At 42.8% G+C, this 22,020-nt stretch overlaps 1 protein-coding gene across 1 annotated transcript in view; it reads left to right on the top strand.

Annotated features, from left to right (window-relative positions):
• Nucleotides 1-12,656, top strand: part of LOC142659369 (5'-nucleotidase domain-containing protein 2-like) — a 46,519-nt gene extending 33,863 nt beyond the window's left edge. Inside the window, exons 11-14 of the mRNA XM_075835452.1 lie at nucleotides 7,506-7,592; nucleotides 7,678-7,818; nucleotides 9,182-9,246; nucleotides 11,626-12,656. Of these exons, the coding sequence (XP_075691567.1) occupies nucleotides 7,506-7,592; nucleotides 7,678-7,818; nucleotides 9,182-9,246; nucleotides 11,626-11,887 (555 nt within the window). The 3' untranslated portion in view covers nucleotides 11,888-12,656. The remainder of the gene's footprint in view (nucleotides 1-7,505; nucleotides 7,593-7,677; nucleotides 7,819-9,181; nucleotides 9,247-11,625) is intronic.
• Nucleotides 12,657-22,020: the final 9,364 nt, after the last annotated feature.

Below are 22,020 nucleotides of genomic sequence, written 5' to 3'. Positions count from 1 at the left end.
TCCAGGCACGTACAGAATAGATTTTATGCAGACTATTGCAAAAGTCATGAACACATTGCAAGACCCCCTCCAAATTCCCATTCTCTTTGTTGGGGTTTGTCCCCCCAAGATCTTATTTGCGATTAAGGCATTTGGATTTTCTCAAGCGGATGTCTCTGCACCCAGTGTTAGACGGATTATTACAGCGCAGTAAACCTTTCATAATCTATAATGCTCCCGTTATTGGCACACAAGTGTTAAGTCACACGTCTGCTCCACTGTCACTGAAGTAACCGCTTCACCTTCCAGCTCCGTCACATTAGAAGCTAAACTGCGACTGCTATTTTGACAGCAGGGTGTCCTCGGGGGACATGTCTCCGTCCTGCTCTTCACACCCAGCAGGAAAGGGTCGGCTGTGCATACGTGAATGTGCCGTCGTCCGTCCTGCAGTGTCTCTGTTACAGGATGTCGGTTTTTTCTTTTTTTTTTCTTTCTCTCTTGGGATTGAAAGTTAAGTGGTTTTGGCCACCGTTCAAGTCTATAGACCTAATTCTAGGCACTGGTGTTGACAACACTGAAAATGACTAAGCACTATGAGAACTGTGATGTCCGGTATAGAGCTCTGCTTTATGTACCTTGTAAGAATTCATTGCCATTCCCTAATTTACTCCTGTTTGTGTTACAACTTCCCCCTTCAGCAACAGAAGTTTCCCTTAAAGGAACACTCGGCCACTCTCTACTACTATGCTTGGTGCAGAGCCTGAGGGGGTGGGGCATGACACAGGGATCTTCTTTATTTGAATTTGAGGCCCGCACTAGGAATAACCGTGCCTCAGTTTTACTTGGAGCGTTCCTATCCTTCCTACCGCCTCCCTCTTACATGCCAACGATGAGAATCTGTGCCATCTCCTGCATGATGTAAAGCGGTGGTGTAACATGGAAGCATGGTAACTCGGCACCAGTCCATGTAGATTCATAGTAGTCACCTAAGTGGTTGTAGGCAGCAACTCCACTCATTCTGAAGGACTCCTCAATGAATATATACAAAAGCTCACTTTTCTCCCATTTTTAAAGGGGCTAATGTTGGAGCTTCATTTTATCTGCTACTGGTTTGAGGTCCTGGCAGTGTATAAATAATTCTATGGTCTAGTTGTATTTAAGACTAGACGAATCCTTAAAATATTGAGTTCTGTTCTCCAGTTTAGGAATAGATCAGTCCTTGTTCTGTCAATCTGTACATGGGTGTGCCCGGGGTTCGTTTGCTGTGCTGACATGGTGGAGTCTGGAATGTATCATGCGGCTCGGGTCGAGTTTCTCGCTCCGCTGTCTGCAGAACATTGTCACTTGACAGATGGAGTATACTCCGAGCAAACGAGACAGTGATTTTGTGTAACAATTGTTTATGCAAATCTATACGGTGATGTTTCACCATGGCCGCACAGAGGGGGTGATGAGGCTGCCTTTTGTCACCGCTCTATTGCCATGTCTCCACTTCTCTGCAGGCTACGTGATCTCTATGGAGGCAGCTGAACAATAGGCTTGTTTGATCTGCAGTCACATATAATCTTGAGCTTTGCTGAGGATTGCGGTGCTTTCATTCAGTCATCGCTCGGCTTGCCATGTCTTATGTAAAGTTATCCTAAATCAAACTGCAGAAGCACACGGGCAGATTTATCAACTGATTTACGTTTTCCAATATAAATTTATAAAAGTGTTTGGCCTAACACAATATTTTTCACTGTTCGGTGCCACTTTTTTACAACACGTGTCCGGAAAATTGTCGTACAACAAAAGCCAGGGCTGAGCTGGAATTTTTTTTTCCTATGGCAAGTACATTAACCAGATGCTCCCTGTTGATGGATCTGGTGCATGCTGCATTGTGGGGGGAGACCGACGCACCCCTCAGTATTCATGTCCCCCAGTATTAGTTACCATAGACTAATATGGTATCGGTTTAACAGATACATTGTGAGCTTTTCCATAACTTATCCGTTAAACCGATACTGTCCAATCTGATCTGTCCAAGGCAACAAGATAAGGAGATCCTTTCGTTACAAAACAGCAGTGAAAATTAAAAATACCCAAATGTCAAATCACATTTCTGATACTGAAAGTGAAACATTTAAAGGCACGTTAAAGTGTATGTTCACAAATGCCAGAAGTCTAGCAAGCAAAATTGGGGAGCTGGAGGCCTTGATACTAGAAGAAAATATAGATCTATTTGGTGTTGCTGAAACATGGCTGGACTCTTCGCACGACTGGACTGTGAATCTACAGGGTTTTACACTGTTTCGGAAAGACAGGGCAAATAGGAAAGGTGGTGTATGTCTGTATGTGAGAAGTGATATGAAGGTGGTGGTGTATGTCTGTATGTGAGAAGCGATATGAAGGTGAGTGTGAATGAGACGTTAGATGGTGAAGATTGTGAGGAGGTTGAAACCTTGTGGGTAGACTTACAAAGGGAGGTAAACACTACACCAAAAGTAATTTTTTTCAATCTATAGACCCCCCCCCAAATATAACTGAGATGGAATGTCCGCTATACAAACAGATGGAGCGGGCTGCACAGGCGGGTACTGTAGTAATAATGGGAGATTTTCATTACCAGGATATTAATTGGTGTCATGGTTCGGCTTCAACTGCAAAAGGGAAACATTTCCTCAACCTGTTGCAGGAAAATTTTATGGGCCAGTTTGTGGAAGACCCGACTAGGTGAAGCTCTGTTGGATCTGGTCCGTTCTAATAATGCAGAGCTTGTTGGGAACGTCAATGTTCGTGAAAACCTCCCTAACCTTAATATAGTTATATTTTACATATACTGTAAAAAACAAACACAGGCTGGGAGGGCAAAAACACTTAATTTTAAGAAGGCCAATTTCCCCAGGATGAGGGCGGCAATTCAGGATATAGACTGGGAAGAACTAATGTCAAATAATGGAACAAATGATAAATGGGAAATCTTCCAATCTACTTTGGGTAATTATCGTGCAAAATTTATTCCTATAGGTAACAAGTATAAACGACTAAAATGAAACCCCACATGGCTTACACCTTCTGTAAAAAAGGCAATACATGACAAAAAAGAGGGCATTTGAAAAATACAAATACAGTACAGCTGTAGCCTTTGTAAAATATAAAGAGCTTAATAAAATCTGTAAAAATACAAAATGAAAGGCAGGTGGCCAAGGATAGTGAAACAAATCCCCAAAAATTCTTCAAGTATATAAATGCAAAAAAACCAAGGTCTGAACATGTGGGACCCCTAGATAATGGTAATGGGGAGTTGGGCACAGGGGATCAAGAGAAGGCAGAGTTACTAATACTAAATTGGTTCTTCAGCTCTGTATATACAACAGAAGAAAGAGTAGCTGGTGCCAGTGCTGTTAATATATCAGTTGATCTACTGAATTGGATGAATGTACTGTAGATATGGTGCAAGCTAAATTAAATAAAATTTACACAAGGCCCAGGACCAGATTGGTTACACCCTAGAGTTTTTAAGAAGCTTAGTTCAGTTATTTCTGTCCCCCCTCTTCCTAATACTGAGAGATTCTCTAGTGACTGGTATAGTGCCAAGGGACTGGCGCAGGGCAAATGTGGTGCCTATTTTCAAAAAGGGCTCTAGGTCTTCCCCAGGTAATTATAGACAAGTAAGCTTAACATCCATTGTGGGGAAAATATTTGAGGGGCTATTGAGGGACTATATAAAGGATTGTGACAATAAATAGTATTATAAGTGACAGCCAGCACGGTTTTACAAAGGACAGAAGCTGTCAAACGAACTTGATCTGTTTTTATGAAGAGGTGAGCAGAAGCCTAGACAGAGGGGCCGCTGTGGATTTAGTGTTTTTTGGCTTTGCAAAGGCATTTGACAGTGTCCCTGATAGACGTCTAATGGGTAAATTAAGGACTATAGGTTTAGAAAGTATCGTTTGTAATTGGATTGAGAATTGGCTCAAGGACCGTATCTAGAGAGTTGTGGTCAATGATTCCTACTCTGAATGGTCCCCGGTTATAAGTGGTGTACCCCAGGGATCAGTGCTGGGACCACTATTATTCAACTTATTTATTAATGCTATAGAGGATGGGATTAATAGCACTATTTCTATTTTTTCAGATGACACCAAGCTATTGAATATAGTTCAGACTATGGAAGATGTTCGTGAATTGTAAGCTGATTTGAACACACTAAGTGTTTGGGCGTCCACTTGGCAAATGAAGTTTAGATAAATGTAAAGTTATGATGCATGCAGGTTGTTCGTACCCAGCTGCATATGTCCTAGTGGAGCTACACTGGGAGTCACTTGTTGAGAAGGATCTGGGTGTACTTGTAGATCATAAACTAAATAACAGCATGCAATGTCAATCAGCTGCTTCAAAGGCCAGCAAGATATTGTTGTGTATTAACAGAGGCATGGACTCGCGGGACAGGGATGTAATATTACCACTTTACAAAGCATTAGTGCGGCCTCATCTAGAATATGCAGTTCAGTTCTGGGCTCCAGTTCATAGAAAGGATGCCCTGGAGTTGGAAAAAATACAAAGAAGAGCAACGAAGCTAATTAGGGACATGGAGAATCTAAGTTATGAGGAAAGATTAAAAGAACTAAACCTATTTAGCCTTGAAAAAAAACGACTAAGGGGGGACATGATTAATTTATATAAATATATGAATGGCACATACAAAAAATATGGTGAAATCCTGTTCTATGTAAAACCCCCTCAAAAAACAAGTGGGCACTCCCTCCGTCTGGAGAAAAAAAGGTTCAACCTGCAGAAGCGACAAGCCGCCTTTACTGTGAGAACTGTGAATCTATGGAATAGTCACCGCAGGAGCCGTCACAGCAGGGACAGTAGATGGCTGCAAAAATGGCTTAGATAATTTCCTAGAACAAAAAAATTATGAGCTATGTGTAGAAATTTTTTGTTGAAATGTTGAAATTGATGGACATGTCGTTTTTTTTTGTTTTTTTTTTCAACCGTACCAACTATGTAACTAGCCTATCCAATCTACCAGCCAGGCAGAGTCCAAAAGTACGCTTTTGTCATCAGTCTGACTTAGGCGGGATTCACACGAACGGGTCGTTCCCAAGCCCGAGTGCCGGCCGGTAAAGTCGGCCATTCTGCCCGGCCGGTTTGCATAAAGTTTTGCATCCGTGCCGGGCAGATCCGGACAGTGACATCAGCGGCAACTCCTGAAGGGGAATCCCCATGTGTTCGGGGATTCCGCTTCAGGAGTTTCCCCTGATGTCACTGCCCAGATATGGACAGAGACATCAAGCGCTTTGTCCAGGAGCGGAATCCCTGAAAACACGGGGATTCCGCTCCTTCAAGGAGCTAAAGTGCGGCTAGCACAGAGCGGAGAGATACCTCCCCGCTCTGCTATAGTGGCGTCGCTACAGTAGTAGCAGCCGCAGCAGCTGCTAGCGGCGCCATCGACGGTGTCGCCGGGCCAGGGTGATTTTAACAAGCAGGGGAAGGGAGCCAGCGCAGCGCTCTCTCCACCTGCTGTACACCCCGGCCCTGCCACAGTGTGCAGCGATGCCATTCGTCAGAATGGCATCAACTCCTCCTCCTCACATGCACTCTGCGCTGTGAGGAGGAGGAGATAGAGCGCAAGCTCCGGAAAACCCGGCCATCACTCGGGACACATCCCGGTGATGGCCGTGTAATACCCGGCCCCATAGACTTCTATGGGAGCCGGGCGGCCGGGTACCCGGGCGAAGATAGAGCATGTCCTATTTTTTGACGGCCGGTTTTCCCGGCCGTCAAAAAATCGGTCGTGTGAATAGCCCCATTAGGGGTCTATTTTTCCTAATGCAGCTGGGTGCCGGCCGATTTATGAACGGCCGGCACCCGGCCAGGAAACCCTGCCGTGTGAATGAGGCCTAATGGACCCCTATGGACACGTTTAGCGTGTGCGTCAGGGCTTTTCCTACCTACATGCTAACCGGAGGACAAAAATCCAGTGTGAACCCAGCCTTAGCATCTCAGATTTTAGGGTTGATGCACACGACCATATTCCAGCTCCATACAGCACCCGGAGAAGTCTATGGGACCGTACTGTAACACCGTATGCCTCCAATTCATATGGAATCCAACTGAAGAAAAAATTTTTGCGTTCTCTAATGGACGCAGTTTTAGGGAAATTTTCCCCTAGAAGAATTGTTTTTAAGGGAATTTCTATACGGGGCCATAAGGACTGTTTCCCCTTTGTGGTTCCATGCAAAGAATAGTTACACTGATCAGTGCTGCTAAAAACCAGAGGCCTCGGCTGACGGGGGGCACCATCAGATCTCCTTACTTTTGTGGGTGATCTGGCTTTGTCGCAAACATGCAGAAAAAGAGCTGGTGCCATAAATTCATACTCCGACACTTCAGGTGAAGGCCAATCTGAACCAGTCCTTTCTATTGGCCTTTTCTACAGTGTCTGCAAGACCGCGCAGGGCAGTGTTCTGCCATGTGGTAACCTGTGGATTCTGCAGCACCGTTTGGGACCATTCAATTGTAGTTGTGCCTCTAGTACGGAAGCTATTTCTTTTTGGTATTGGCCACGTTCATACAAAACCTACAGTCCTATCTAGCGCTTTGCTCTTTTTACAGCCTCTAATTTCAGGAAGATGGGAGCTGGAGATCAGTTCTGTAGCATCCCTTTTTTTTTCGTTTTTAATGTTGCGGTTTAGAAGGGGACAGGTGTGTAGCGGGGGGGTGGGGGGGGGGCTTTGTCTCTACGTGAAAGCTTTCTATTTAGACGTGTCTAGTGTGTGTGGGCAGATTTTGTCTATTTTATTTCCTCCATCTTATGCCTTATCTGCAGGCGGAGGATAAAAAAAAGTATTCTGGCTGTAGGACTGGACTGGCTTCAAAAATATTCTGCATATATTAAAGGCTTTTATGAAGTGCAGGAAGGAAATGCTTCAATAAGTGTCTTGTGCAATAGTCAAGAGGATGTAATCTCATAGGAAATGCAAGGAGCTACTCCGTTTTTGGCCAGGACCCCGTTCTGTACAATGAGATTGAGTCCGATAGAAAAATCTAACACTTCACGAAGATCCAGTGGATGGAAATAGATTACAGCGTTCAGTTGTTTCCATTGGCCCAATACACATTCAAGCTCCTCCTTACTGTGGGGGTTCACTGAGGAGGAACAAGTGTTTGGGACCCCCCTGTCCTCAAGATCATTGTAGGGGGGGCTCCCATCGATCAGACAATTGGATAGGGGATGTGGACTCCCTTTCTCCTAAAAGACAACTCTTTTTGTGAGTGAGCGTGGTGATTATCTGACTGTTGCGGAAAAGTTAGTATTATAGGGCAGCTATTCAAATTGCCATGGTCCGTTTTTAATGTACCCTAAAGGGCCTTCACTGCTGTGTTGTCCTGATATGTTTACAGTGCTGAGCAGCTCAATGTGGGTGGGTCTAGTGTGATTGACAGGTCTTTTTAAAACGCTAACTCTTAAATTGTATTTGTTACATGCTTCAAGATCCTTTTATTTTTTTTCATATGAATTTCTTTTGGTCTTCTAGGGTAACTTGTTTGACTTTCTTCGATTGACTGGCTGGCGAGGTTCCAAGGTGCTTTATTTCGGTGATCACCTGTATAGTGATCTTGCAGTAAGTGACTTGTTACATTCACAGGCTCACTAGATCATGAGGAAAAACCTCGCTTAACGCTTTTGTGACGTTTCTTCTTGTGCAGGACCTGATGCTACGTCATGGATGGAGGACGGGAGCCATCGTACCAGAGTTGGAGACAGAAACCAAGATTGTCAATACAGAGCAATACTCGCAGTCCTTGACGTGGATGCAGGCTCTTACTGGACTGCTTGAGCGTATGCAGGTACCAGGACCAACCAGTGCACCATCTATGACTTTCCTGACGTTTGTTATTGTGAGCCCAACAGCCACAGAAATCTGCCAGTATAGAGGGATCTATAGTTGTGTATTCAACCACGCAATAGAATAATAATGGAGAGCCGAGCAAAATGGTAGACTATTTGGTCAACTAGCCGCCTCCCTCGTCCTTGTCTTATCATGCGTTCACATTCATACTGGACATTCCTGACATATATTTTTAACCCCTCTCTGACATTTGATGTAACTGTACCCCATGGCCGGGAAGGGGGAGGATGGAGTGGCTTGAGCCCACTCTATATCCAGTGTGTTCTGGCTGTGTGTTACAGCTGACCTTGTACTGTAGCTGCCAAGGTTGGCAATAATTCCGATCCCAGCCATGTAGCCACTTAGATGCAGTCAATAGCGATTGCGGTATCTGAGCCGTTAGAAAGAGGGGACATCCATCATCCCTGGTACATCATAAAACGATTAATTAGATATCCTTGTAATCTTATTGACCCCCAGAATAGTTAACATGATTTTCTGCACAGTTAACGCCATAATTACGAAACCCAAAAACAATGAGGGTTTCTGTAAGTCCCATAGAACTGTATGTTTGTAACGGAAACAGCGTAGCTCACGTGCTACGCTGCTTCCGTAACTCTCATTCACTACTATGAGAGTTACGTAAATAGCAGAGCTCAGCGAGCTACGCTGTTTTCTTCTTCATGGTCAGAAATCACACGCTACAGCCGCAACACTGAGCGGTAGAACGGGGTTTAGGGGGCTGCGTTCTAGAGATAGATGGGACCCACATCTATGACCTATCCTGTGATTATGTCAAATGTCCCTTATGGGAAAACCCCTTTTAATCGGTTAAAGTGGTGGTCTCCTTTAGATAGGCTTTTTCCTTATGCTCTTAGGACATCAGAGTTTTATAGAAGTTAAATTTATATGGGCGGTTCATTTTAGTTCAATAGAAACCATGTATTGCCTGTTGGCCACCAATAAAGACACCCAATCCAACTGGGTGTTTTCAACTGCTCACAAGCCGCCTAAGCATTGCGACACCCCCTTTCCCCCCAGCGGTCAGGTCATAGTCATGAGGGAAGTAGCTGCTGATCTGGGAATGTTCAAAAGTTATCACCCCTTTAAAAGCACAACTCTCACTTTGCATTCACTGCCGTTTTGCGGTGTCCTGAACAGTAGTCCATATGTATAAAAAATGCAAAATGTGCTCATATAAAATGGACACGACTGTACTTTGTAATTGCGATCATGTTTTTTTTGGGTTTATTTGTTTTTGTTTCTTTTATACGATCTGCACTCGTGGTCCCAGTGTGAACCCGGCTACTTTTTCTTTACAGACCTTCCGTGACCCGGAATCTCAGCAAATTCTACAAGACTGGATGAAGGAGAGGCAAGAGCTCAGGTACTAACCAATATTAGCTGATTCTAGATTTGCTCTTCACCTTTTATCATCATTTTTAATTTTTAGATCACTTCTTAATGTTTTTGGGACTCTTACGTTTTAACAGACCTCCAAAGCCACTATAAAGATTCACTGCGAAATTTAATTGGTGCTGTTTTTTAGGGTTTTGTCTCCTATTGGGAAGTAGGATCCATATCACCGGGTTGGACAGCCCCTTTAGTATTCTTTCCTTTAATTTTATCCTGCTTCATAAACAAACCTCCCTGACGGTAAGGGTACGTTCACACGCTTAACAAAAAAAACGTCTGAACATACGGCGCTGGTTTCAAGGGAAAATGGCTCCTGATTTTTTTCAGCCGTTTTTTCTGATTTTTTTCAGCCGTTTTTTAAGCAACTGGAGTTTTTCACAGTTTTTTTTTTACAGCTGTTTTTGGAGCTGTTCTTTAGTCAATGAAAAACGGCTAAAGAAGCGACATGCACTTTTTCGCGGCCATCGGAACAGAAACCACTTAATTTTCAGCTTAAAAAATTCCTTGGAGGAAATGAACTCCTGTTTTCTGCAAGACGTCCACAGGATTGTTTCAGGAACATGTAGAGAATCCTGCAGACAAAAAAGACCTCAACAATAAAACTATGTTGAGAATTGTTAGACAAATGCCCACAATCACTTAATCATGATCGATGCCTTTTTTTAAAACTAAGTCTATAGAAATCTTGCACTGAACACATGGGCTAATTTTCTCTTTTTTTTTTTTTATAATTTTTTTGGTTTACATTTTTTGGATTGTGGTGCTAGGGCCCTGGGGTTCATTCACACTAAGGTAATTTCTGTCTATTTAATTTGCCGGACCTATACCGCCACCCCTAAAAAAACAAAAACAAAAAATACTTAATATATAAACATTTAACCCGTTAGTGACCGGCCCATCGTGTTTCTACGTCGGTCACTAACGGGCCTTATTCCGATGCCATAGACTTTTTACGTCGCGGCATCGGAATAAGTAAACAGATCAGGGAACTGTCAGATCTCCCTGCTCTCAGCTGCTAGAGGCAGCTGAGGTCTGGGAGCGTCCCTGCTCTGCCGTGTGAGATCGATATTAGTATCGATCTCACACGTTTAACCCCTCGGATGCGGTGCTCAATAGCGAGCACCGCATCTGAGTGGTTTTGGAGAGAGGGAGGGAGCTCCCTCTCTCTCCCACCGACACCCGGCGATACGATCGCCGAGTGTCTGTGTCTCTAATGGCAGCCGGGGGTCTAATAAAGGCCCCCAGGCTGCCTAGAGTGAATGCCTGCTAGATCATGCCGGAGGCATGACCTAGCAGATGCCTGTCCGTGTTAAACGGCCAGGCAGTAATACACTGCAATACAAAAGTATTGCAGTGTATTATAAATGCGATCGCAGAATCGCATATTATAGTCCCCTAATGGGACTAGTAAAAAAGTGAAAAAAAAGTTTAATAAAGTTAATTTTAAAAAAAATGTGAAAAAAAAATGAAAAATCCAGCTTTTCCCCCTTACAAACTGCTTTACTATTAAAAAAAACAAAATAAAGTTAAAAAGTTACACATATTTGGTATCGCCGCGTCCGTAACGACCCCGACTATAAATCTATTAAATTATTTAACCCGCACGGTGAACGCCGTAAAAAAATAATAAAAAACCATGGAAAAATTGCTGTTTTCTGTGAATACTGACTTTAAAAAAATTTCATAAAAAGTGATCAAAAAGTCGCATCTACTCCAAAATGGTACCAATAAAAACTACAAGTCGCCCCGCAAAAAAAAAGCCCTCATACAACCGTATCGGCGAAAAAATAAAAACGTTACGGCTCTTCAAATATGGAGACACAAAAACAAATTTTGAAAAAAAAGCGTTTTTACTGTGTAAAAGTAGTAAAACATACAAAACTGTACAAATTTGATATCGTTGTAATCGTAACAACCCGCTGAATAAAGTTATTGTGTTATTTATACCACACGGTAAACGGCATAGATTTAGGACGTAAAAAAAGAGTGGCGAAATTTCAGATTTTTTTTCTATTCCCCCCCCCAAAAAAAAGTTAATAAAAGTTACTCAATAAATATGTACCTAAAAATGGTGCTATTAAAAAATACAACTTGTCCCGCAAAAAACAAGACCTTCTACAGCTGTCGACGCAAAAATAAGAAAGTTATAGCTCTTGGAATGCGACGATTGAAAAACATAAAAAATAGCTTGATCATTAAGGTCCAAAATAGGCTGGTCATTAAGGGGTTAAAGAAGAACAAATTAATAGGTTCTTGGCGTTTGTGAGGTGCAGATGAGAATATTTGGTTCTTTCCCAGGGACGGATGTAACGGACATAATTTTCACTTTTTTTTTTTTTCTTGCTTTCAGAGCGGTGACCAAGAACCTATTCAACCCCCAGTTTGGTAGCATCTTCCGCACCTGCCACAATCCCACGTACTTCTCTAGACGACTCTGCCGTTTCTCCGACCTGTATATGGACTCCATCAGCTGCCTCCTGAACTACGACCTGAACTACACCTTCTTCCCCCGCCGCACCCCATTACAGCACGAGGCGCCGCTATGGATGGATCAGCTCTGCACTGGCTGCATGAAGACTCCCTTCTTGGAGGAAATGGCGCACATCCGCTAGATATGGCATTGCCCAGTCTACACCTAAGACTTTAGACATTGACTTTAGACAATATAATCAAACTTTAAGGCAACATATTTTTTTTCTTACATTTTAGTGCTGCTGGCACAAAGGAGAGTACAGTGTCTTCTGGGAAACACGGAAGATGGATTATTCTCGGTGCTCGTATTAAAAAGCTGGGGAACTGGGTGTACCAAGATTTTCTAAAAATCTTTCCTTTTGTCTGATCAGGCTCTTTAATCTGGTTCAATATCGGAGCGCGGATATGATTCTGCCCTTGATAATGTGTCAACCAAGGCGTGTTTTTTTTCTGGGGGTTTTATCGGGAAGGGTCCCCCTCCCCCCACACTGAAATAGATTATACTGCAGTGTTGTCCTCCCTCCCCGGGATTGAAGATCTTCTGGATTGACTTTAACCTTCACTTCAGGCTGAAGAGCTGCACGTGTTCATATAGAAGTGACATTTTTAAGAACTTGCCATCTGTCCAGCGTCTGCTTTTACGTTTGCCACCTCTGTGGGCCTCGCCATCCTTTCCTATGACTGTCAAATGCTGATAAACGAAAAATACAGCGCTCCTTGGCCACAACACTGGGGAGGGATAACGCAGATGTAAAGGGAAATGTCTGGTGTCCTATACAGATCAATGGGGATAAAGAGATGATGATTTTGTGACAGATGGAACGATTTTTAAAGTTGAAAAACGCACAATTTTTTTACATTTTACTGCATTCCCCTCTTTATATAAAAAAAAAAAAACAGTAATTTTAAGTCACTGAGTTGCTTTTTTTTTCTGTCAAGTTAAATTATACTTACCATAAATATTTCTCCAAAATCTGGATGACCACCTATGTGCTTATCACCCAACTTTCCAAGACTCCTGAATGGCCAATTTACCTGCTCTGGCAGTGATGTATATCACCGCATTACTAGACAGATTTGACATTCAGAAGTCTTGGAAAGTTGGGTTGTATGGGATTAGAAAAAAAGACTCGGTTTTTAACAGTTCTTGCCCATGGGCCCTTATCTGGTATTGCAGCTCGGCTCCATTGTGAGGCTTATTTTCTTTTTTTTGAGGGATGCTTTTTAAGTATATGTCCTCTGATGAGGCTAGAACATGGAAAACTATTCATTACTTCCTCTAATGAAGCTGTAGTATGACATACTGTAAGTCAGGTGGTTGTTTTCAGGGCATGCTCGGAGACGGCGGCCACACTAAACAAGTTGTCCAAGATTACAAAAGTGTGTGCTTTTCTTTTGCCCTTCAGAAACAACGCTCCTCTTGTCCATAGGCAGTGCCTGGTAATGCAGCTCACCCCCCCGCCCCCCCCCCCCCTTTCACTTCAACGGCGATAATTCCAGTCACAGCCCATGGGGGAAAAAAAGCGAACACCTTTTTTCTAATCCTGGACAACTGCTTTAGGCGATGTTCACACTAAGCAGATACGCTGCGTAAAAGCACACTGCGTATCCGCCCTGGGCGCTGCAGGGAATTCTGGTCGGAAAACCATACCAAATTGTGGTTCAGTTTTTCAGCTGGAATGTCAGCTGCGGAAAACTGCACGTAGGAAAAAATGTCCTACTTGCGTCGCCATGGCTACTGGAATGACTTATTATCCCATATGACCACTGAAGCTTGTGATTGGCTGCAGCAGTCACATGGGATGAAACATCTCAGGAGCGTGGCCTGGATGAAGAAGCAGTTCTGGGTAAGATTTTTATTTTTTCTGATTTGCAGTGGAATCGATTTTCTTTACTGCCACAAAAAAAAAAAAAAACGCAAAATCTTTATTTGTTGCAGGTTTTACCTCCCATTGAAATCAAGGAAGCCGCGATTACGCAAATACAATTGACATGCTGCGGATTAAACTCGCCGCAGAACAATTTCAGCGTATTTTCTACTCCGCATTTACGCATCGCGTGGACGAGATCTGTTCAAGTCTTAACAACTCTGCTGCTACTGTATTATGCTGCAGATTTTCCGCAACTAAATCCATAGCGGAAAATCGGCAGTATTTACGCTACGTGTGAGCTTACCCTTATTCCTCATGCACACAACCGTGTGCGCCGGCCCAGGTTCCGTCAGTGATCCGTGGAAAGATCTGACATGTCGTGTCGGAGAGTCGGGTCAGTTTTCACAGACCCTATTCACATGCCAAAGTGGGTCTGTGAAAACTATCGGGTGCCACTTGGATGCCATGAAAAACTCTAATCCTCATTGCACATGACAGTGTCCAACTTCCAGTTTACTAGTGACCGATCTCTGGTAAGGGTGCAAATTGGGGATCAGTGTTCTGGCAAGTAAGGAGGTGATGCCCTGCACGCTGGGTATAGGGTTATAAACCAACAAATTCTTAAGGATCTGGCATATTTTACTTACCCACGGGATGCATTTCCCATGACATATATATATATATTTATTGTTACTCCTTTTTGTACATGAGCCTAAAGAACTCCTCAATTGAAAGCATTTGCCCTGAGCAGCCGCTGTGACGAGACTGACGGTTTACAGACTTGACTGAGCTTTGCTGCAGGAAGAGTCAAACTTTCAATAAACTGGAGTCTTGTGTGTCTTATGGGAAGTTCTGGCAAGTTCTACGACATTGACAGTCCGCTCAGCTAAACACAAAACTAATGTTCGTAATGAAACTTGATATAAGCACAAGGAACAGAATGTTTCTGGCTGGTATGTGTAGCGGGGTTAAAAGGTGCCTAGCCTCCCAGGATTTGGAGCAACGCAGATCCAAAATCTAAATTTCGACTTTTCATTTTAAGCAGAAAAACAAATGATCTTAAAAAGGACCTACAAAAAAAAAAAGGGTTGAAAGGTCATCCATGTTAAAGGTTGTCTTGTTTTCCGATTCGGGAATGCTGAATCCACAGAACAGAGGGGCTACAAAGAGCATCTAGTTCTGGAGGACGCAACATGTCCATATATTATATGGACGTCCAATTGATTCAATGAGAACTGTAATTCTTCATTTCCCCTGTGGTGGTGCTGCAGGAAAACTGAACGCTTGCTACCTGTTTAGTGTGGATCGTCAAGGGTTCCAGTTCATTAGAATCATATTTTCAGGGGAACCTTCTTACTGCACATTAAGATTTCGGACCACACAAGGTTCACTTCATCTATATCTCTTGTATATTATCCTGTCTGTATGTATGAAAACTCTAGACATTATTCCCATGCACCCCCATATTAGTATGTATTTTGCTGGATCATGTACCTACCGAATGTATGTTGGCAAATTGTATAGGTCAGATGAGAGGGCATATGACAGAACCAGGGAATGGTTGTAGTCTCCATAGATCTGAAGGCGCAAACTGGTGGGAAATTCCTATATGCAAAAGTCTTTATTTCAGCTGCAATGGAGCAACAAAAATTTGGTTGCAAAAGTGGTCATAGCCTTTAAATACTCAGACATAGAGAAAGGGATTAAAAGTAGGGACTGACCCTCAGAGGGACATAGGGGTATTTTGACTAATAACATTTATCCACTTAATAGGACTCGGGCTACTGTCACACTTTTCTTTGTGTTTTTTTAAATTTGTAAATTGTCTCTTTTGCTAACGGTGACTCAAAGGACGGATTTACACGAGCGTGTGCGTTTTGCGCACGCAAAAGGCACTTAACAGCTCCGTGTGTCATGATCATATGGGGCGCGGCTGCGTGCTTTTCGCGCAGCCGCTATTATGACACTCTGGATGTTTGTAAACAAAAGCACGTGGTGCTTTTATGTTTGCCTGCTGTTGCGCGAATCACGCACGTGCCACGGAGGTGCCTCCGTGTGGCATGCGTGATTTTCACGCTGCCATTGACTTCAATGGGTGTGTGATGTGCGAAAAACGCAAAAATATAGGACCTGTCGTGAGTTTTACGCAGCGGACTCACGCTGCGCAAAAATCACTGGCAGTCTGCACTGCCCCATAGACTAACATAGGTCCGTGCGACGCGTGTGAAAGACACGCGTGTTGCACGGACGTATTACACGTTCGTGTAAATCCGCCCAAATAGTGATGCAAACAATCCTCTTTGCAACACCATTTTAAAGCATTGCGTTTTCAAAGGGGGGAAAAAAACCGCTACTAAATGCTTGTAAAAAAAAAAAACCAGTACTGACAAATTGTAAGACCAAATAGAAAGAAAAAAAAAAATATGCCCATGGTTCTGGTGTGTTTTATAGCTCCACGTTGACGTCTAGCTATTTTCTGGTTGCAGTGACTTATTTTTTTTGCCACAAAAAAAACAAACTGAAGAAATGTGGCATGTTTGGCCTTTTTTTAATTTTTATTTTTTGGAAAAGGCTGCATGTGAAACCACCCTTTGATTGATGGGGGTCCAGCTGCTAGGACCCCCACTGTCCGCTAGTATCACACATGGAGTGAGGTGGGTTTGTATGGAGAAGCTGCACCTTGTGACGCTCAGCTGTTTCTGAAACTCCCAGAGTTGAGTTGTCACTCCATACACGCTCCTCATCACCATGTGTGGGGGGAGGGGAGGGCAGGGCTACTGGGGGTCCTTTGTAGTTCTGGCAAAGGGTGAAGGTCCCAGTGATCAGACTGGATTGTCTACCATTTTCACTAGGAGCATGTAATCTGATTAGAGCAATAAGGCCGGGTTCACATGTGTAAATACTGCAGATTTTCTGCAATGGACCTTTATGGTGTAAAATCTCTCTGCTCCTGCGTCCTGCCAGGCCTCTAGGGATGATGTTTCATCTCATGTGATTGGCTGCAGTGTTCACATGGGATGAAATGTCATCCCAGGAGGCTGGGCTGCCGGACATCAGGGATGCGTTGCTATGGGTAAGTATAACTTTTTTCCCTCCCTGCTGTTTACCACAGTGGACATTGCGGCTGCAAAACTGCACCACAATTTGGTGCCGGTTTTGGGCCAGAATTCTCTGCAGCGTCCAGGGTGTATACACTGTGTACTTTTAGGCATCGTATCTGCCCTGCGTGAACATATCCCTAGTGGGGAAACATGGCTGATAGCATAGGACCTAGCTAAACATTCCAGCACAGAGATGGGAAATTCATAGTGCACCCATCGGTGGGGGGAGTAGTCAAACATGACGAACAGGTCTTATTTCTTTGTAACCCACTGACTTGTAACCTACAACAGACCTGACCTCTGTTTCTCGCCGTGTTTATTATGAGCAAGAAAAGAGAATCTCTGGGATCAGAGATAATGGCAGCATAATAATACCAGCGTTGTCTGTCCATAACACTTTTTTCCAATCTTCCTCTGTCCAATGTCTGTGTGCTTTTGCCCATATCAATCTTTTACTTTTATTAGCCAGTCTCAGATATGGCTTTTTCTTTGCCACTCTGCCCTGAAGGCCAGCATCCCAGAGTCGCCTCTTCACTGTAGACGTTGACACTGGCGTTTTGCAGGTACTATTTAATGAAGCTGCCAGTTGAGGACCTGTGAGGCGTCTATTTCTCAAACTAGAGACTCTAATGTACTTGTCTTGTTGCTCAGTTGTGCAGCGGGGCCTTCCACTTCTCTTTCTACTCTGGTTGGAGCCTGTGTGTGCTGTCCTCTGAAGGGATTAGTACACACCGTTGTAGGAAATCTTCAGTTTCTTGGCAATTTCTCGCATGGAATAGCCTTCATTTCTAAGAACAAGAATAGACTGTCGAGTTTCACATGAAAGCTCTCTTTTTCTAGCCATTTTGAGAGTTTAATGCTCCAGATTCTCAACTAGCTCAAAGGAAGGTCAGTTTTATAGCTCCTCTACACAGCAAAACTGTTTACAACGGTGCTAACATAATTGCACAAGGGTTTTCAACTGTGTTAGAAGGCTAATGTTTGATTAGAAAACACTTGAAAACCCTTGTGCAATTATGTTAGCACCGCTGTAAACAGTTTTGCTGTTTAGAGGAGCTATAAAACTGACCTTCCTTTGAGCTAGTTGAGAATCTGGAGCATTACATTTGTGGGTTCGATTAAACTCTCAAAATGGCTAGAAAAAGAGCTTTCATGTGTAACTCGACAGTCTATTCTTGTTATTAGAAATTAAGGCTATTCCATGCGAGAAATTGCCAAGAAACTGAAGATTTCCTACAACGGTGTGTACTAATCCCTTCAGAGGACAGCACACACAGGCTCTAACCAGAGTAGAAAGAGAAGTGGAAGGCCCCGCTGCACAACTGAGCAACAAGACAAGTACATTAGAGTCTCTAGTTTGAGAAATAGACGCCTCACAGGTCCTCAACTGGCAGCTTCATTAAATAGTACCTGCAAAACGCCAGTGTCAACGTCTACAGTGAAGAGGCGACTCTGGGATGCTGGCCTTCAGGGCAGAGTGGCAAAGAAAAAGCCATATTTGAGACTGGCTAATAAAAGGAAAAGACTAATATGGGCAAAAGCACACAGACATTGGACAGAGGAAGATTGGAAAAAAGTGTTATGGACAGACGAATCGAAGTTTTAGGTCACACAGAAGAACATTTGTGAGACGCAGAACAACTGAAAAGATGCTGGAAGCGTGCCTGACGCCATCTGTCAACACTATGCCATACCCTGTGGACAGCGCTTGATTGGAGCCCATTTCATCCTACAACATTTGAAATAATAATTTTCTCCTTCAAACTTTGCTTTCGTAGGAAATCTTCAGTTTCTTGGCAATTTCTTGCATGGAATAGCCTTCATTTCTAAGAACAAGAATAGACTGTCGAGTTTCACATGAAAGCTCTCTTTTTCTAGCCATTTTGAGAGTTTAATCGAGCCCACAAATGTAATGCTCCAGATTCTCAACTAGCTCAAAGGAAGGTCAGTTTTATAGCTCCTCTAAACAGCAAAACTGTTTACAGCGGTGCTAACATAATTGCACAAGGGTTTTCAAGTGTTTTCTAATCATCCATTAGCCTTCTAACACAGTTAGCAAACACAATGTACCATTAGAACACTGGAGTGATGGTTGCTGGAAATGGGCCTCTATACACCTATGTAGATATTGCATTAAAAACCAGACGTTTGCAGCTAGAATAGTCATTTAGCACATTAACAATGTATAGAGTGTATTTCTGATTAATTTATTGTTATCTTCATTGGAAAAAAACTGCTTTTCTTGCTAAAATAAGGACATTTCTGAGTGACCCTAAACTTTTGAACGGTAGTGTGTATGTATGTATGTGTGTGTGTATATATATATATATATATATATATATATATATATATATATATATACACACACACACACATACATATATATCCGTACACATACACATACAGTACATACATACAGCCTCCCAGTTGCTGGTGACAGAAGTAAATATATATTGCACAGGCATAGCTATGAGAGGCAACAGGTGCTGAGTGCCGGGGGGAGTGTTAACAAGCCATTTTAACTTGCCCTGATATTTAGATACAGGGATGGGGCAGCAAACTGAACCTTTGCCACGGGTGAAGGAAAGCCTAGCTACGGCTCTGCTATCTATGGTTGTACCAATCTCTGGTTTAACAACGTAACTTCAGGGTTCAGGAAACAAACTTTAAGATAAATGTTGGTAATTGATCACTTTGACATTGACTACAAACAATTGTGAGGCCCCAGTAGAAGATAAAGCTCTAGTTAAAAGGTGATGAAGGGGTTAAATACTCGCTGTCCAGTGGTTTACATACCTGCCCACAGTCTTGTTTTTTCCCTCCGCAGGACTGTCCCGCAAACAAGACCACAAAAGAGCGCCTAGAACATAGGAGCAATTTACCCAATAATGTGCCTTTCCATAGTTTTAGGTGCCAAGACTGGGAATCGTGGCACAAGTACCTGTTGCTGAGGCCATCAGGGCCAGAGGTGCCCACTTCCACAGGGATGAGTCATGCACCCTATCCGACTGCGCCGGTCATACAATCCTACAGCCAACCCCGGTTTGGTGCAGCCCTGTGTTTTCTGTTTGCAATGGAGGTGTACATTGGGCTGAAGCACAGAGGATTGCCTGAACTGGATACAATTGTAACAAACTTTTTAGTTGTGAGTTGCATTTGGTCTGTACTGGTTTACAAAAATGTTCCCATTGAATGACAGCAATCAGAGATCTTTTAATACAGTTAGAATATTAGTCAGTTGCAGAACTTTTCACTATACATTGATTCAAAGGGATTTTCCCATCTTGGACATTTACAGTATATCCACAGGATCTGCCATAAATGTTCAATAGGTGCAAGTCCCACCTGGTCTGGCATACCTCACAACTGTCCCGGATTTATTGGGACAGTCCCCGACTCCAGGCGGGTGATTGTATGTACTGGCATCATCTGTGTCTGCTTTACTATCCATATATGGACAGACGTTACGGGCTACTCCTGGAGCGGAAACCCTGGCGAGAACGTTGCCAACGGAAAAAAAATTGCGCCACATCGGTTGTACCTCTTTGTGATACTTGAAAGTTGGGTGGTAAGGATCTGGCTACTGCTGCGGTGTGGTCACTGGCTGACAAGGTGGTTGTGAGTGCGGAGACATGTGGGACCAGCTTTCAGTCGAGCTGTCAGTTCAGCAGAACGATACAGCTTCTATGCATACTGGTTACATAGAAGCTGCATCTTAAAAAGTAGAAGAAAAACAAAATAAGTCAATTTAAAAGTTGTTTCATATCACCTAAAATATTGATTTATAAAAAAATAATAATTTGCTTTCTAAAGGTGTACACAGCATTTAAGCTTTATTCACATAAAACTGGAAAACCCCTTTAACCGAATTGTTAATGAATTTTGTTATAATATATAAGGTTAGTCAAAATTCAGGAACCACTTAAATATTTGTAAGGTCCTTAATTACAGATCTATCTGATCATTATCTCTATACTGTATATTCAGCAAGTGGGAACACCTATGACGTATAGTACCGCAACTCTGCCGTCTTGAATACAATGTAAACAATTTAGAGTACCTGTCACCTCTCCTGACATGTCTGTTTTAGTAAAAAATGGTATTCCCATTCAATAACAATCCTGGATCATCTTTTCTTAGAACTCTACGTTTTGCCATTCCTCTCTTATTCCTCTTAGAAATGTATGAGTAAATTGACAACCAGGGTTTACCAGTTGGGGGTGTGTCACTACACAGACTGACAATGTCCAATCATTGCTGTCAGAGTGAGACAGTGTAGGGACACGCCTCTTTGACTAAGGGAATAGCAATGCCCAGTTATCAATTTATTCATAAATTTCTAGGAGGAATTACAGAGGGATGGCACAATGCAAAATTCAATTAAAAAGATACTTCATAGAGTTTATTAAAAAGGTAAACAAAATGATTCTATTGGAGAGGTCTGTGTATGTAAAACGAAATGCTACAATTTTTTTTACACCATATGGGGACCATGGTTGAATGTGCCAGAACGGGCACCGGTGATGCAAGTGTGAAACGTGATGTTATATTCAATGGAGGGAGGTCTTCATGTTGAGATGTCCCATGTAGTTATGCCTAAACCTGATGAATATATGGTGTACAGTTTGTGTCACTTTGCCATTACTCACCACTGTAAGTTTCCTTCCTTACATACGATGAATGTATCACTCGAAATAAACATATATATCATATATCTGTGCTAGGGGGTGGGGGGAGTTAGGGGGGGTTTCCTTTTTACATGTTGTGTTGTGTTGTGTATTGTATAATTTCTTGGAAAATTTATAAAAATATTATTTGAATTTAAAAAAAAAAAAGAAAAAATAATTCTTCATTTTAGATGGCGATTTAAAAAATGACAGCATCTTTAATTCAACAAGTAAACCCCTTAACTCAGAATGACGTGCATGTACGTCATCTGTGGTGGTGAGTTGCCGCAGAATGCCATACATGGACGTCACAGATCAAGCGAGCACAGGAGTTGTGCCTGCGCAATTGCTGCTGGAGCTCGGCTGTAACTGACAGCCAGGCTGACGCTGCAACGGCCTGGATCGGGGATAATGGTATGATTTCCTTTGCCATTCAAATGTCATCTGTACCAGCATCCTGTCAAATACCTCCCAACTTTGCAGTATAGTAAAGAGGGACAGCTGATGCAGAATGTCGCTTCAATTTTTTCCCCCCGTTAAGCCATGCCTCTAACCCCACCCAATCCTTGACCATACACACCCAGTTCCACCAACACTGTATCATGCTCCTATAAAGCTTCCTCACAGTATAATG

The sequence above is a fragment of the Rhinoderma darwinii genome, chromosome 8, assembly GCF_050947455.1.
Source record: "Rhinoderma darwinii isolate aRhiDar2 chromosome 8, aRhiDar2.hap1, whole genome shotgun sequence".
Classification (NCBI taxonomy): domain Eukaryota; kingdom Metazoa; phylum Chordata; class Amphibia; order Anura; family Rhinodermatidae; genus Rhinoderma; species Rhinoderma darwinii.
This window is presented reverse-complemented; position numbering and strand designations above follow the sequence as displayed.